The sequence below is a fragment of the Haliotis rubra genome, unplaced genomic scaffold (assembly GCF_003918875.1).
Source record: "Haliotis rubra isolate DU_JTF1 unplaced genomic scaffold, ASM391887v1 Scf1723, whole genome shotgun sequence".
Classification (NCBI taxonomy): domain Eukaryota; kingdom Metazoa; phylum Mollusca; class Gastropoda; order Lepetellida; family Haliotidae; genus Haliotis; species Haliotis rubra.
Window position 1 is genome coordinate 76,209 of NW_025765696.1, and position 18,390 is coordinate 94,598.

Genomic DNA, 18,390 nt, shown 5'->3' on the forward strand with positions numbered 1-18,390 from the left:
CATCAGCCCCTACCTGTACCCACACCGCCCCCTACCTGTACCCACACACTTCCCCCTACCTGTACCCACATCAACCCCCTACCTGTACCCACATCAACCCCTACCTGTACCTATACTACCCCCTACTGTACCCACACTATCCCCTACCTGAACCCACATCAACCCCTACCTGTATCCACACCAACCCCCACCTTTATACTTACATATGGTTGGCTGACACCTATGTATCCAAGCAGGAGCACCAGAAGCGATAAGTGATGCCCTTCCCCCGCCATCACGGATACGTTTTTGGAAAAACTATGCCAGTAAACCTTCAGGAATCTCGACAAACCCTGTGACTTGGCAGCTCGTCGCGTTTAAAACACAACTGACCGATCCACAGATTACCGGGGATTTGAATGACGAGTCATGTAACTACGTATATTACTGTGATAAACGATCTGTATTGATAAGTACAAACCACCTTTGACATGTCGTATATTGCAAACCTTGAATCTCACTGACAAAGTCTACCTTTGTGCAGCAAAGCTCTGTATAGCAGTGTTTTGTATACGGTGTGTGTTATGCCAGAGGAACACTGTACGTCACCTGCATACCAATACCTGTGCTACCTTTGCTTACGGCTTCACCAGATTAAAGTTCCCATTCATCCCCCTGAGAGAAGACTGCTTAGTCTCTTTATTACTGCACTTTCTTTCATCAAACAATGCGACATGTTTGTCCACATAGATCGGTCGAGTAACCATATTTCACAAACAACTGTCATTAACAAAATTCTCTTTTATTGATCATGAAAGGAATATTAAATCCCTTTACTCATGACAGCAATAAGCATTGAAACCTGTGTCTTGAAAACCGTCAGAGAATAACTTAACGACTCCAGTGAATAGGTGAATGAGTGACGGTGACCAGGGTGTAGGTCTTTCTGGCAATAACTAGTGCTCTCGGGACAGTCTCGAGGTGATGGTTCAGTTGGAAATGAAGGAACATGCCATGCTTTAACACACTGATAAAGGCAGAGTTCAACACACGTATAACTCCGGTAGCGGACAGAACAGGACGGTGACACGCTCTCAGTTGAAGTCTTCACTGTGTCAGGTAGTCTCGCCTTGTGTCGGTAGTAACATTGGTGAAATACATACAGCAACAACCGGATACAGTTAACACACATAACACAGGTAACCAGATACACACGTAACTTACATAACACAGGTAACCAGATACACAGTTAAAACGCATAACACAGGTAACCAGATACACAGTTAACACAAATAACACACATAACACAGGTAACCAGATACACAGTTAAAACAAATAACACAGGTAACCAGACACAGGTTAACACACAATAACTTAACAGACACACATAACACACAGGTAACAGTACACAGTTAACACACATAACACAGGTAACATTAGACATTAGTTAACACACATAACACGTTAACCAGTACATAACTAGTTAACACTGTGTAACACACAGGTAACCAGACACACAGTTAATACACATAACACAGGTAAGGTAACCAGGATACATTGTATAAGTTAACAATCTAACACAGGTAACCAGATACACATTAGGTGTTAACTGTGTATCACACATTACCTGTGTTATTTAACCAGATTAAGTTAGTGTATAACACAGGTAACCTGATTATGGGTGTTAACACAAATAACACAGGTAACCAGACCCACGGTTAACACACATAACACATATAGACACATAACACACATAACACAGGTAACCAGATACACAGTTAACACACATAACACAGGTAACCAGATACACAGTTAACACACATAACACAGGTAACCAGATACACAGTTAACACACATAACACAGGTAACCAGACACAGTTAACACACATAACACAGGTAACCAGATACACAGTTAACACACATAACACAGGTAACCAGATACACAGTTAACACACATAACACAGGTAAACACAGTTAAAGCAAATAACACAGGATACACAGTTAACACAAATAACACAGGTAACCAGATACACAGTTAACACACATAACACACCAGATAACACATAACACAGTAATACACAGTTAACACACATAACACAGGTAACCAGACACAGTTAACACACATAACACAGGTAACCAGATACACAGTTAACACACAACACAGGTAACCAGATACACAGTTAACACACATAACACAGGTAACCAGATACACAGTTAACACACATAACACAGGTAACCAGATACACAGTTAACACACATAACACAGGTAACCAGATACACAGTTAAAAACACATACACAGGTAACCAGATACACAGTTAACACACATAACACAGGTAACCAGATACACAGTTAACACAGGTAACAGTTAGCACACATAACACAGGTAACCAGATACACAGTTAACACACATAACACAGGTAACCAGATACACAGAAACATAATGACACACAGGTAACATATTTAACATAACACATGTAACCAGATACACAGTGGTATAACAACACATAACACAGGTAACCAGATACACAGTTAACACACATAACACAGGTAAACCAGATACACAGTTAACACAATAACACAGGTAACCAGATACACAGTTAACACAGATAACACAGGTAACACAGATACACAGTTAACAACAACACACATACACAACACAGGTAACACATCAATACACAGCATAGCACACATAACACAGGTAACCAGAAACACGGTTGATAAGAAATAACACAGGTAACCAGACACAGGTAAAAACAAGTAAACCATACACAGTTGGTACAAGACAACACACATAACACAGGTAACCAGATACACAGTTAACACACAGGTGGTATACATAACACAGGTAACCAGATACACAGTTAACACACATAACACACACAAACACATAACACAGGTGGATACATAGTTAACACACATAACACAGGTAACCAAACACACAACAAACACATAACACAGGTAACCAGACAACACAGTTAACACACATAACACACATAACACAGGTAACCAGGTGATACACAGTTAACACACATGACACAGGTAACCAATCAAACAGTTAACACACATAACACAGGGAACCAGATACACTTTCATAACACACATAACACAGGTAACCAGATACACATTTAACACACATTAACACAGGTAACCAGATTACACAGGTAACCACATATAACAAACAAAAATACAGCTGCAATACAGGTTGCAAAGGTAACACACACATTTAACACAGATAACACATCACACAAACCATGCAGGTAGTATACACAACACAGATGACACAGGTAACACATCAAACAAAACACGGCAGGTGGTATAAACAACACAAATGACACAGGTAGCACATCAATGCAAACGACGCGGTAGTAGTATATACAACACAGGTGCCAGGTAGTATAGAACTAACACATCAAACAAACCATGCAAGTGGTAGAGACAACACAGGTAACACATAAAAACAGGCATGTGGTATAAATAACACAGGTAACACAGGTAACACATCAAACAAATCAGGCAGATGGCATAGACAACACACACGACACATGTAACACATCAAACAAACCAGGCAGGTGCCATATAGAGAACACAGGTACCACAGGTAACAAATCAAACAAACCAGGCAGGTGGCATAAACAACACACACGACACAGGTAACACATCAAGCAAACCATGCAGGTAGTATAGACAACACAGATGACACAGGTAACACATCAAACAAATCAGGCAGGATGGCATAGACAACACACACACGACACAGGTAACACATCAAACAAACCAGGCAGGTGCCATGGAGGAACACAGGTACCACAGGTAACAAATCAAACAAGCCAGGCAGGTGGCATAAACAACACACACGACACAGGTAACACATCAAACAAACCATGCAGGTGGTATAGACAACACAGATGACACAGGTAACACATCAAACAAACCATGCAGGTGGTATAGACAACACAGATGACATAGGTAACACATCAAACAAACAATGCAGGTGGTATAGACAACACAGATGACACAGGTAACACATCAAACAAACCATGCAGGTGGTATAGACAACACAGATGACACAGGTAACACATCAAACAAACCATGCAGGTGGTATAGACAACACAGATGACACAGGTAACACATCAAACAAACCATGCAGGTGGTATAGACAACAATGATAACTCTGATAACACACCCTTTGATCTTTAATCAATTTTCAAATTGGATAAGAACCAAAACAGATATCACATTGGATATCAATAAGATGAAATTCATATTTGATTCCTGAAAATAGGAACAATGACCTTAATATTCTGATAACAGTTGTCAAATTTACTCTTTTTGAAATACGATTATATACTTGTACACCAGGTTTCGATATGATCAGAAAAGGAAATAAGTAAAGTTTATAATATCGAGAGAACGCATGCCATCTCGTCTTGTAATTTTACCAAATATGTTAGATTCTGGTCTGATTGCCATCAATTGTTTGATAGATATTAACGTACAACCGACCCTCTTTCCTACAATGTCATTTGTTATAATATGCTTGTCAATGTGAGATACCGCCAAACTCTGCATACAAATGCATGATTTATATTTCTATGATATTTGATGGTTTTATACCTTAAAAAAGACGAATAAACAAAAAGAAGAAATCCTTGATTTGAAACAAAAGTAACAAAAATGACACCAATAATAGACGCCACCGATCTCCAGTTGATTCTATTTTGCAATATTTTTTGTCTATATTTATTAATCATGATGTGAATACCCACATGGTCTATGGCTGAAGTAATGCCCACGGGGTGGGGCTCCGTGATAGAATTGTATCAGTTTATCACACATGTACTTGTCTGAAGACCCACTTGTATAGCAAGTCTAAACCCCTTTCCGCTGTATTCAAAAGCCAGCCACGGATGTTGGACACAAGCAAAATGTCAATTTCCATGTTCATGGTTCAGGACAAAGACTTCTTGACGCACAGAAATGAATGTCATCCAAGCTAATCGGCAAAAGGCTCTGATGTTCAAGTGAAGGCGTTCTGCTGACCATCGGCTTTATGTGCCGCTGTGTGCAGCTTGGACCAAGTTGGCGTGCATAGCGAAACAGTAGGACCTGCGGTTTAGATCAAGTTGGAGTGAATAGTGAACAGTAGGGTGTGTGGCTTGGACCAAGTAGGCGTGAATAGCGAAACAGTAGGGTGTCGGGCTTGGATCAAGTAGGCGTAAAAAGTGAAACAGTGTGTGGCTTGGATCAAGTTGGCGTGAAAAGTGAAACAGAAGGGTGCATGGCTTGGATCAAGTAGGCGTAAATAGTGAAACAGAAGGGCGTGTGGCTTGGATCAAGTTGGCGTAAATAGTGAAACAGTAGGGTGCGTGGCTTGGGTCAAGTAGGCGTAAATAGTGAAACAGTAGGGTGTGTGGCTTGGATCAAGTTGGCGTAAATAGTGAAACAGTAGGGTGTGTGGCTTGGATCAAGTTGGCGTAAATAGTGAAACAGTAGGGTGTGTGGCTTGGATCAAGTTGGCTGTAAATAGTGAAAGAGTAGGGTGTGTGGCTTGGATGAAATTGCTGTAAATAGTGAAACAGTAGGGTGTGTGGCTTTGATCAAGTTGGCGTAAATAGTGAAATAGTAGGGTGTGTGGCTTGGCCTCAAGTTGGCGTAAATAGTGAAACTTTCCCAAACCTGCAGAGGTTTTCAATTCTTTGAAGAGAGTCGTCCTTGGGTACATATTATGCATTTTCCGGCTGTAAAATGTCCTGTGACAGTTGTATCAATGTTTTTGAATAAAAGATTGTACAATAAATAAACTCTTTATTTATTATACGGACCCTACCTCACGGAGTTACCTCCCTTAGCGCATGCGCACCAACTGGTAGGCTCCTAGACCCGTATCATCATTCCTTCTGCTGAATTCTCATCAGTGAACAGAATTGCGGGAGGTGGGTGGGTCCCTACCCTAAGGACGACTCTTCAAAGAATTGAAAAACCTCTGCAGGTTTGGAAAATTTTTTCAGAGAGATCGTCCTTGGGGTACATATTATGCATAAACACAGACTCCCAAAGACCGGAGGCCAGGGAGGAGGGAATTCTGTCCAAGCACACACAAAATATAGCGATCGTATCATGGAAAAAAATTGAACAGACGCCATAACACTCACCTGTCACTCGACCCAGTTTCGCCTTCCGCGAGAGGCATTATGGGAGGGGAACTGACAGGAGGATTTGTGCTCAAAGACGACCTCTAGCATAATGAGACATTGCACGTAGTGCGAATGTCAGTGAAATCCGACCCACTAAGTGGCTTCTTCGTGAGAGCACCGTAGGGGGAAAACAAAAATACCACTCACTAACGATATCGTAACTCCTTAGAGAATCGAAAGGGGGTACAGGTTCTCTGAGTGCTCGTAGCAGACATGTCAATAATGGAATCATTGTACAGTAGCGTCAACACAAACCAATAAACCAAGACTCACTTGGTCAGGGTGGCAGGACACTGTCCACTGGAGAGAACGGTACGACCAAAGCTCGCACGATTGCGTGAATGTGTATCGAGCTGATAATGGCGTATAAAAGTGCTTGGCCGGCTCCAAATAGCGGCAGAGCAGATCTCTTCAATGGGGAGTGCCGCTGCAAAAGCTTTTGATGCGGCTACTGCCCTGACCGAGTGAGCCTTCAACCCCTCAGGGGGAGGCTTGCCCTTAGCCTGATAAGCGGCACAAATATACGAGAAACAAGCCAGCGAGACAAAGTTTGCTTGCTCGCTGGCAGACCAGCCTTCCCGCCACCGTAACAACAGAACAGCTGGGTACCCGTACGGATCCCCTGCGTTCGTTTGATATAGACTTTGAGCGTCTTACGGACATCCAACGGGTGAGTGCTCGTAGGAGTGGTCCCCGATGTGGAAGGCTGGGTAAGAGTAGGAAGTTCGATAGGAGCTGTCACATGGAAAGCGCGGATCGACCTTCGGTCGGTAAGCATCTGGGAGGCGAATGCTGACACGATCCGCGGTGAAACACAGTCAGCGCCGGGTCGGACGACATAGCATGTATATCGCCGACTCTTCGACCAGATGTTACCGCCACCAGAAACACAGCTTTCCAGGTCAACAACTGAATGGAAATAGCCGATAGGTGTGAGAAAGTGGGACCGGACAGCCAATCGAGCACGATCGACAAATCCCAAGGTGGACTGGTTCGCCTGAGAGCAGGTCGAATCCGTTCCGCGCCAGCTAGAAAGCGCTGTACGAGAGGGTGCTGCCCCAGAAGAGCACCATCGACAGGGGTGTGAAAAGTGGAAATAGCGGTGGAGTAGCCACGAATGGTCGAAGCCGCCAGGCCTTCTTCCAAACGAGCTTGCAAAAACTCCAATACTCGGACTAAATCCGCAGAAAAGGGATCTGCAATGCCCCTATCTGAACACCAGCGCGCATAGCGGGACCACCTATCCTCATACTGAACGTTTGTCGAATCCCGCCTCGAAGCCAGAATTGTGTCTGCAACTGCTGCAGGAATTCCGCGTGCCTCGAGGTTAGACCTGACAGAGGCCAAGCCACCCACTGAATCCGTGGATTTGGGTGGGGCGCTCCGTTCTGAGTGAGAATGTCCGGTCGCAAAGGTAATAGAACAGGAGGCTGAGCCAGAAACCTGAGAATTACCGGAAACCAGCTCTGTGACGGCCAAAGCGGTGCCAGTAGCACAAGTAGCCGAGCTGGCTGGGTGGACAGCTGTGAAAGGACACGGGGAATGAGTGGTAACGGCGGGAACGCCCAGAGCACTTTGCCCGTCCAATCCAGCAGGAAGGCGTCGGCAGCCAACGCCCTCTGGTCCGGTATCCGAGAGCAGAACACGGGTGTCTGATGCGTCCCGCCGGACGCAAACAGATCCACCTCGAACGACCCGCATAACTGGGAGATTACTGTGAATATCTGCCTGTCGAGCATCCATTGCGTGCGGGGCCAGGATCCGGCGAGAGAGCGCATCTGCTCGCACGTTCTCCAGCCCCGGGAGATAAACAGGGAGTACCTGACAATCGTACTGGTCGCCCAGAGGAGAAAGTCCCACGCTTCCCGGAGGAGCGCTGGGGACACCGTGCCTCCCTGCTTCAGGATGTACGACATGGCCGCCTGGTTGTCTAACTGAAGACGGACTACCTGGCCACGGACATGCTCTCTGAAGCGCCGAATACCAACCGCACAGCCTCAGCTCCAACACGTTGATGTGAAGGTGAGCTTCGGCTTCGGACCAGAGTCCGGAAGCCGACAGACTGCCCAGAACGCCCCCCCAGCCCGTGAGGGACGCATCTGTCTGAACTGTGAGAGCTGGCGTCGGGATTTCCAAGGGGAACCCCCTGGTGAGATTCCCGACATTTGTCCACCACTGAAGGTGAGGTGTCAACCACTCGGGGACTGTGAGACTGCGCTCCAGATCCTCCGTGTGAGTCCACAGCCGAGCCAAAGCTTGCTGTATGGGACGCATCTCAACCGCGCCCGCCACACTACAGAGATCGTCGCCGCCATATGGCTCCAGTAGACGGAGCCAAGTCCGTGCTGGTGCCTGGGGCTGGGAGAGGAATGAAGATACCATCTCCCGAACTCTGGTGACCTGGTCGGGCGACAAGGAAACGAGATCCTTGTTCGTTTGAATCGCGCTCCAAGAAAAACCAAGTCCTGGGTGGGTACCAGGTCGGATTTCTTGAGGTTGATGATCCACCCCAGTCGAGTTAGAATGTCTATCACTGTGTGAGTAGCATCTTGACTCGCTGGCTGTGTTAGTGCTCCGAGCAACCAGTCGTCTAGGTAAGGGTAACAACGCCTTCCTTGCGAGCGAGCTAGGGTAGCTGGGACTAACATGAGCTTGGTGAACACCCTTGGGGCAGTCGATATGCCGAAGGGGAGCACCCTGAATTGGTAATACATCCCGTCGTAAGAGAACCGGAGGTACTGCTTGAACGAGGGATGTATGGGTACATGCAGATACGCATCCTTTAGGTCGATTGACGTGAGCCAATCGCCGGGCTGAACAGATGAGATCACCGAGCGCAGTGTCTCCATCTTGAAGGATGGTACTTCGAGCATGCGATTCAACCCCTTGAGGTTGAGAATCGGACGGAACCCGCCGTCTTTCTTCGGGACGAGGAAGTACGCGGAGTAAAATCCCGCCTCGTTCCTCTCCCGGTGGAATGCGCCGACATGCGGACTTGTCCAGCAGAGCCTGAACTTCGTCGTCGCAATATGTCCGCCTGGCTTGGCATGACGGCACCGGAGGCCAGATGCCGGGTGAAGTCGGGCGGACTCGCCTCCACAGTGGGAGATGGCCTATGCTGACCGTGGCCAGCACCTGCTGTTGTTGGTAGCCTTCTCCCATTCCGGCAGGAATAGAGAGAGGCGGCCTCCCACTGGGATATGGGGTAGGAGCGCGTGCGTGGACCCTAGTAGCGGAGCTGACTGGGTGTGACACACGGCTTGAGCGGCAGCCTGTTGGGTTAACGGAGGTCGGGCAGACCTCCCGCGCTCGCGCTGAAAAGGCTGGGAGCTAGTCGAGGACTGCTCCTTGCCCCTACCCTTGGCGGACCTACCTCCTCCTCCCTACCCCTACCAAGCGGCCGGGCCAGCCGGCAGACTCGGGTGTAGGCTGCACCCCGGCGGAGGAAGGTGGCACGGGAGCGCGGGGCGAGACACCCGCGGGTGCTCCAACAAGGCCTTAGAATCCTTGAAGGAGGTAGCTGCAGCGGCAGCCTCCCGTATGACCTGCTGTGCCCCGGAAAGAGGGTCGCCCCAGACGGAAAGGGAGAGCCAGCAAGGTCTGCTGTGTTGCTGCCGAGTACCTAGACGTCGACAGCCACAGCCTGCGATCCCCATGACTGCGCGACATCACCGCCGACGCAGCAGACCGCAAAGAGTCGCGCGAGGTGAGCCTGAACTCCTCCGACAGCTGACGGAGTAGCACGATGCGCGGCGACACGCCGCCAGCATGCCCTCCGCCTCCAGGGCCGACCTCTGTATCGAGGAGAGGTAGGCCTCATGGACCACCACCCGCACCTGCTGCATCGCGTTCCGGTAGACCTCCTCGTAGGTCCGGTACGCGTCGCGCAGGGGATATTCGCGAGGGCAAAGGTGGAGGAGGCGCCCTTGCCGAGCAGCCGGAGCTGCTCCGGAGGAAGCCGAGCCCCCAGGGCGACGGAAGTGAAAACACACTCGTCAACGATCGGTACGACGAACAGGGAATCCTCCCCAAGCTGGTAGCGCCGCACGAAGTTCAGGTAAGTCAAACCTGACTCGGGTACCAGACAAGAGGGGATCGACCACGCCCGCCACCAACGATGGCAGAATGCGGAGCTGCGTCTCTGTGAGGGTTGCCTAGGGCAAACGCCTCGCCAGGCAAGCGGAACTCAGTCGAGTCCACGCAACCAGCAGGCACCGCTGCCTGGGTAGGCCCTCGGCAATTCTCTGCCGGACCTCCCGCAAGGCCGGCAAAACGAAAGCCGCCGCCATGCTCCTCGACCTCCCCGAGCTCCATTGCCTCGGCGTCCGAGCCCGAGTCAGAGGCTGGGTCTCCTCCGTAAGAGGACCCTAACCCCGACCCGGTGGACTGCCTAGCGCTGGGCACCACAGGAAGGGAGGAACAGACCGACTGCTCCACGTCAGCGCCAGCCGGCGTGCGCGTGGACCCGTCCCGGTGAGACGCTGGAGGCAGGCCAGGCAGAACTGGTGCCTCCGCTCTCATGGGGCGGGTGTGCGCAGGGACCGGAATACCAGGAATACTCAACGGCCCAAGCGCAAGCTCCGAGAGGGGGACTGGGAGCACCTCCCTCTCCGGAGCAGCCGAGGCGTCCGGATCCGAAGCCAGAGGCAACGGATCGACAGACGCCTCAAGGCTGAGGGATCTAGCCGAGGCCGGCGATCCCACCCCCGGACTCTCCGCCCCCCGTCCGGAGTGGGCGAGGAACTCCTGGCGGAGACCTCCAACCGACTCCCGAACGAAGGACTTCATTGAGTCCATCTGCTTCTGAAACATCGACTCCATTAGAGACATGTCAAAACCACTCGAAGTGGTAGGAGAGGGGGAAGGGCCACGGGATTTTTTTCCTTTTTTGGACGCCCGTTTAGATTTTGACGGGGGAACCTGCGTCAGGTCCCCTCCCGCCTCACGCATCTCGCGGTAAAACAGGGTGTCGGCCGCCCGCCTCTTCTGTGCCCGGGGGGAAAAGGCCAGACAAATTGAACATGTATCAGCCACATGGCCCGTCTTCTCCAGACAGGCCACGCATTGGGAGTGACTGTCAGCCCGGGAATACTTCCCCCACAGACCGAACAACAGGTAAAAGCCTGAAACAAACACGTAAACATGTTAGTTAACTTGTGGCCAGAAGCAGAGAAACACGTAGAAAACATTGAAAAAATACGTGAAGGTTACCACGGAAAGTAATAGTTGGTTTTAAAACGCAATATTACGACCACGCGGCACGCTAAACTTCCCGCCATGGCAGAGCAAACTTGCGTAAAACCACGGGAAAGTTTGCGATTTTGATAGTACTTATACAAAGTCACAATTATGAAAACAACCACTGTAAGGCTTTACTGTTATTGTTTTAGACAAATAAAACCAAACATACAGGTGGTGTCTCAGACATCTTAAAATACAGCGCCGTACGGCTCATGAAAGGTAATCACAACGAACGTCTGTTCAGGGCCGTGACAGCAGAAGGAATGATGATACGGGTCTAGGAGCCTACCCAGTTGGTGCGCATGCGCTAAGGGAGGTAACTCCGTGAGGTAGGGTCCGTATAATAAATAAAGAGTTTATTTATTGTACAATCTTTTATTCAAAAACATTGATATTAACTGTCACAGGACATTTTACAGCCGGAAAATGCATAATATGTACCCCAAGGACGATCTCTGAAAAAGAATGCTAACACAATTTCTGGCAAAACTCTGTCCCACGTTTTGTCACACTCTGCTGTTTTCACTAAAGAAGTTTTTAATGTTCTGTGAGCTCTTTCAACTGGATTTGCCGGAGGTCTAGCAACTGGAGTATAACTGCATCTAACTCCCAACTTGGAAGTAAACACACAAAACTCTTTTGATGTAAAAACAGTACCTTTATCCATATGTAAAACAGTGGGTGAGCCAAATATGGAAAACAGACGTTCAAGCACTGTTGTTGCACTAGATGTCGTCGCCGTACGAAATGGAAAGGTGAAAAACATCCTACTCAAATCATCTAAACATGTTAACACATACAAATAACCACAAGACGAACGTGGAAGTGGGCCAACAAAATCACAATGAAGAACCTTCCAAGGACGCGAAGCAGTAACAGTAACACTTAACGGAGATCTTGCTATAGCATGTGGACCCTCTATACACACAGTACATTTCTCCACTATTTCAGCTACCCTCGCGTTGTGTAACTGAAGAATCAACTTTTGTGCTAATTGCCATGTTCTTTTATACCAAAGTGACCCAGTACATGTGCTTTGAGAATAATATCACGTCGTTTTTCTTGACCTCTAGTCACAGCTAACACTGGTAATTCATTGGCGTCTTCAACAGGCTTACGACTCAAAATATCACTTGGAATGTTTTCATTCCCTGGAATGTGATCAGTGTCAAATGAGTAATCAGAAAGTTCTAAACTCCATCTGGCGAATTTCTCTGATTGATTTCAAAATGTATGTCTGAGGTTTATGATCTGTTCTCAAACGAAACGTCTTCCCGAACACATAGGGTCGAAAATTCCTAACAGCCCAAATTATCGCCAGTGCTTCTCGGTGGATAGTGGAATAATTTCGTTCAGTTTTGGAAAGTTTCTTCGAAGCATAACTGATGGGGTGGTCATCTTGCAAAAGCACTCCCGCTAAACCTGTCTTACTAGCATCTGCTTGTATTATGAATTGCGAGGCCTCTGCACTAAAAATCAGGATGTTTCAAAACAGGGTAAGACGTCAAGATCAACTTTGAGCCTATCAAAGATTCCTGATGTGGCGACTGCCAACAGTAGACACGCTTTTCAACAACACGACTGAGAGACATAATAAGATCTGAACAATTTGGAATGAACCTCTGAAAGTACGTTGCAAGGCCTACCAACGAACGAACTGCTTCCCATGAAGTCGGAACCGGGAACTGCCTGATTGCTTCCAAACCTTTCTTTCCTGGACTCACACCTGAAGCAGAAATCTCATAACCTAGATATTGGACACTCTCCATGAAGAAAAACATTTGTCTGGCCTCAAAGTAACACCAGTGGATGCAACTTTTCAAATACCTGTCTCAAACTGTCCAAATGTTCATCAGCTGTACTGGAATGGACTAACGCATCGTCCAAATACACCCAAAACATGATCACGAGTTAAGCCACCTAGTACTACATGCATCGTACGCTGAAAGGCTAATGGCGCAGTCTTTAATCCGAAACACATTCGTTTGAACTGGTAAACACCTGAGCTTGTTTGAAATGCAGTGAGAGGACGAGATTGTTCGGCAAGATTTATCTGGTTATACGCTGCATTCATGTCAAGTGTGCTGAAATATTTTGAATTTTAAGTCTCATAAGTGCTTCACTTGGAGACATCAAAGGAAAAAATCATCTTTTATCTGCTTGTTTATAGCGCGTAGGTCCAGACAAAATCTCAGAGTTGAATCAGATTTGCGTACCAAAACGATTGGTGATAATACAGTAGAGTTACTTGGTTCAACTATGTCCTGCTCAATCATAGATTGTGTCTGTTTGTCGATAATGTCATCAATATGGGGACCGAACTGCCGTCGACCATGTCGCACTTGACAGATCAGCATCTTCCTTCAGGTTCAGTTCATAGGTAAAGTCTTTCACAAAACCTAACCCACAAAATATGTTTTTCTCTTGTATATTGCTTCAACAAACTGCATAATTTTGACTTGTGTTTATTGTCAATGGGACCTATATTCCAATTTGTGGAACTAGAATCGAAGATACAGAATCATTCACAGGCAGATTGCCGGCAATGTTAGACGCCTGGCCTACTGTGTCTGACACCTATAAACACGCTTGTTGACAACATCGGGATTCATAACGGCAACATAAGCATCATCAGTTCAAGAAACAGATCTACCAACTATCAACCCAGTCCTAGATTCAAACTCAGAATGTTTTTCTATCATCACATGTTCGGCCACAGTATTTGACTGACTAATAGCTACTCTCAAGATTGCTTGACTTCTTGGTGGAATAGTAGTACCTTCAGCAATATGAACCTTGTGTACGCTTCCATCAGTAACTAGATGTTTAAAGTCCGCTGACTTTTCCTTTGGCTTAATGACTACTTCCTCAAACCTACACATAAAGTCCCATCCTAGCAACAAATGGTCATCACGAACATCCAACACATGGAATCTACTATCATGGATTTCACCACTGATCTGTATAGTTGTATCGAACACACCGATAACGCACAAAGAACCCGACAGATCAGTTAATATAGATTTTGTCTCTCCTAGACAAACACCATTTGGAAAAGCTTTCTTAAGCAAAGACACACTTATGCACGAGACGCTAGCTCCACTATCTATGATTGCAGTGAAAGACTCGCTACCAAGACGGATTTGTGTGGTTGGTGAATTTTGAGGAATTGAGGGAAAGTTACTGTTGGTGTCTGAAGAAACACAATGTACATGGGATTTATCTGGACATTTAGTCGCAATGTGTCCATATTTTCGACAGTTGTAACACCGAATGTTTCTGTACTTTGACATATCACTCGACTCTGTATCACGACATTCAGCTGCTGACTTTAAGAAACAAAGCTTGCTACGACTATTTGATGAACCTAAATCCGTTTCTTCTTGTAACACTGTCGCTCCTTGTTACCTGGCTTCTAGCAATAATTGCACTTGATAAGAAACACAGACTTATCACTGTCCTCACACGGAGAACCTGCAAGACTTCTAGCCATGTCTACAAGAGCATCAAATTTTGGAGATTTAGATTGTTGACAAAGGCAATGTTCAGTTCTCAATTTCTCACTTGACAAGCCATCAAAAAATCTTTTTTTCATTTTTGTTTGCTTTTTGCGAATAAGGGGTATGTTTCATCAACCTTAACCTGAAGACGGTGGGCGAAATCATCAATGGATTCATGGGGTTTTTGACACATGTCTCTGAACTCCCTAGCAGCAGTTTGAGTACGCTCTTGGGTTCTATCAAGTTCTTTAATCAAAGCGGCTTTCAGACTTGCATAATTAGTTTTGTTTTCATCAGAAACATCGTTGAATACTCGTGAGCAAAACCCTGCAGGAAGTACTAAAGCTAAGCCACGTAACTGTTTATCAGAGTTCCAGTTTTGGCCCAAAGCTTTCACTTCATACACATTTTCAATACAGTTCGCAAACGTTGACCGTTTGGGATCAAACAGAGGAATTTTGAAATGCTTGATATCGCCAGAATGTTCTTGACTTGTACCACCTTCAGCCATGATGAAATGAAGAGTATTCTTGCTTAAATGTTCAAAGTCACAGAAGACGAAAGAGTTCAACCACAAGGTCAAAATGGCAAAATGGAACAAACTCACGTTACAGTTCGATGAAGAGCACATTCCGTGAAATTCTTCATAAAGTCGTACTTCCTTCAAAGTTCTTCCATGTGTCCACACTATCCCACCGCTGCCACCATTGTAAGGTCTTCAGGCCCACATAACACGCAACACAGGTGTACAAATAACAGACGTTTACTTGACGAAGACAAAGACGAGACTGACTACAATTGAGAAACAATCACACAACACAGTTGACGAGTCCACGTGCAGGCGCACGCTCTTGATGGATGCGTTCGTGCGATGCTGTCCAAATACCGGGAACAACCTCACAGCGTAAACAGCGAAACAGTAGGGTGTGCGGCTCAGATCAATTTGGCATGAATATTTAAACAGAAGGGTGTGCAGATTGGATCAAGTTGGCGTAAATAGTGAAACAATAGGGTCTACGGCTTGAATCAAGTTGGCGTGAATAGTGAAACACTAGGGTCTGCGGATTGGATCAAGTTGGGTAAGTAGTGAAACAGTAGTGTGTGCAGCTCTGATCAATTTGCCATGAATAGTGAAACAGTAGGGTGTGCAAGTGGATGGAGCTGGCGTAAATAGTGAAACAGTAGGATCTGCGGCTTGGATGAAGTTGGCGTGAATAATGAAACAGTAGGACATGCAGCTTGGATGAAGTTGGTGTGAATAGTGAAACAGTAATACGTGTGGCTTGGATCAAGTTGGTGTGAATAGTGAAACAGTAGGATCTGCAGCTTGGATGAAGTTGGCGTGAATAGTGAAACAGTAGGACATGTGGCTTAGATCAAGTTGGTGTGAATAGTGAAACAGTAATACGTGTGGCTTGGATGAAGTTGGTGTGAATAGTGAAACAGTAGGATCTACGGCTTGGATGAAGTTGGTGTGAATAGTGAAACAGTAATACATGCGACTTGGATCAAGTTGGTGTGAATAGTGAAACAGTAGGACGTGCGGCTTGGATGAAGTTAGCGTGAATAGTGAAACAGTAATACGTGCGGCTTGGATCAAGTTGGTGTGAATAGTGAAACAGTAATACGTGCGGCTTGAATCAAGTTGGTGTGAATAATGAAACAGTAATACGTGTGGCTTGGATGAAGTTGGTGTGAATAGTGAAACAGTAGGATCTGCGGCTTGGATGAAGTTGGTGTGAATAGTGAAACAGTAGGACATGTGGCTTGGATGAAGTTGGTGTGAATAGTGAAACAGTAGGACATGTGGCTTGGATGAAGTTGGTGTGAATAGTGAAACAGTAATACGTGTGGCTTGGATCAAGTTGGTGTGAATAGTGAAACAGTAGGATCTGCGGCTTGGATGAAGTTGGTGTGAATAGTGAAACAGTAGGATCTGCTGCTTGGATGAAGTTGGTGTGAATAATGAAACAGTAGGACATGTGGCTTGGATGAAGTTGGTGTGAATAGTGAAACAGTAATACGTGTGGCTTGGATCAAGTTGGTGTGAATAGTGAAACAGTAGGACATGTGGCTTGGATGAAGTTGGTGTGAATAGTGAAACAGTAATACGTGCGGCTTGAATCAAGTTGGTGTGAATAATGAAACAGTAGGACGTGCGGCTTTAATCAAGTTAGTTTGAAGAGTGAAATAGTAGGATCTGCGGCTTGGATCAAGTTGGTGTGAATAGTGAAACAGTAATACGTGCGACTTGGATGAAGTTGGTGTGAATAATGAAACAGTAGGACATGTGGCTTGGATGAAGTTGGTGTGAATAGTGAAACAGTAATACGTGTGGCTTGGATCAAGTTGGTGTGAATAGTGAAACAGTAGGATCTGCGGCTTGGATGAAGTTGGTGTGAATAGTGAAACAGTAGGACATGTGGCTTGGATGAAGTTGGTGTGAATAGTGAAACAGTAATACGTGTGGCTTGGATCAAGTTGGTGTGAATAGTGAAACAGTAGGATCTGCGGCTTGGATGAAGTTGGTGTGAATAGTGAAACAGTAGGACATGTGGCTTGGATGAAGTTGATGTGAATAGTGAAACAGTAATACGTGTGGCTTGGATCAAGTTGGTGTGAAGAGTGAAACAGTAGGATCTACGGCTTGGATGAAGTTGGTGTGAATAGTGAAACAGTAATACATGCGGCTTGGATCAAGTTGGCGTGAATAGTGAAACAGTAGGACGTGCGGCGTCATGGACTGGTCCTGGTATGGTATAACCCTAGGCCTGTATCGGGCGTCATGGAGTGGTCCAGGCGTCACGGATGGTGATGAACAAATATCAGCCGAACTGTGCCGGGGTGAGGACACTGGCTGGTGATGAACAATATCAGCCGAACTGTGCCGGGGTGAGGACACTGGCTGGTGATGAACAATACCAGCCGAACTGTACCGGGACGAGGACACTGGCTGGTGATGAACAATACCAGCCTAACTGTACCAGGGCGAGGACACTGGCTGGTGATGAACAATACCAGCCCTAACTGTGCCCGGGTGAGGACACTGGCTGGTGATGAACCATACCAGCCGAACTGTGCCGGGGTGAGGACACTGGCTGGTGATGAACAATACCAGCCTAACTGTATCGGGTGAGGACACTGGCTGGTGATGAACCATACCAGCCGAACTGTGCCAGGGTGAGGACACTGGCTGGTGATGAACAATACCACACTGGCTGGTGATGAACAATACCAGCCTAACTGTACCGGGGTGAGGACATTGGCTGGTGATGAACAATACCAGCCGAACTGTACCGGGGTGAGGACACTGGCTGGTGATGAACAATACCAGCCTAACTGTGCCGGGGTGAGGACACTGGCTGGTGATGAACAATACCAGCCTAACTGTACCAGGGGTGAGGACACTGGCTGGTGATGAACGGTACCAGCCGAACTGTACCGGGGGCGAGGACACTGGCTGGTGATGAACCAT

The 18,390-nt window shown here is 46.7% G+C and overlaps 1 protein-coding gene across 1 annotated transcript in view; it reads right to left on the reverse strand.

Moving 5' to 3' along the window:
• The window catches only part of LOC124272759 (protocadherin Fat 3-like), a 79,225-nt gene extending 60,835 nt beyond the window's left edge, over positions 1 to 18,390 (reverse strand). Inside the window, exons 1-3 of the mRNA XM_046707961.1 lie at positions 17,900 to 18,390; positions 13,062 to 13,141; positions 12,445 to 12,566 (exon numbers count right to left, since the gene is read on the reverse strand). Of these exons, the coding sequence (XP_046563917.1) occupies positions 12,445 to 12,566; positions 13,062 to 13,141; positions 17,900 to 18,390 (693 nt within the window). The remainder of the gene's footprint in view (positions 1 to 12,444; positions 12,567 to 13,061; positions 13,142 to 17,899) is intronic.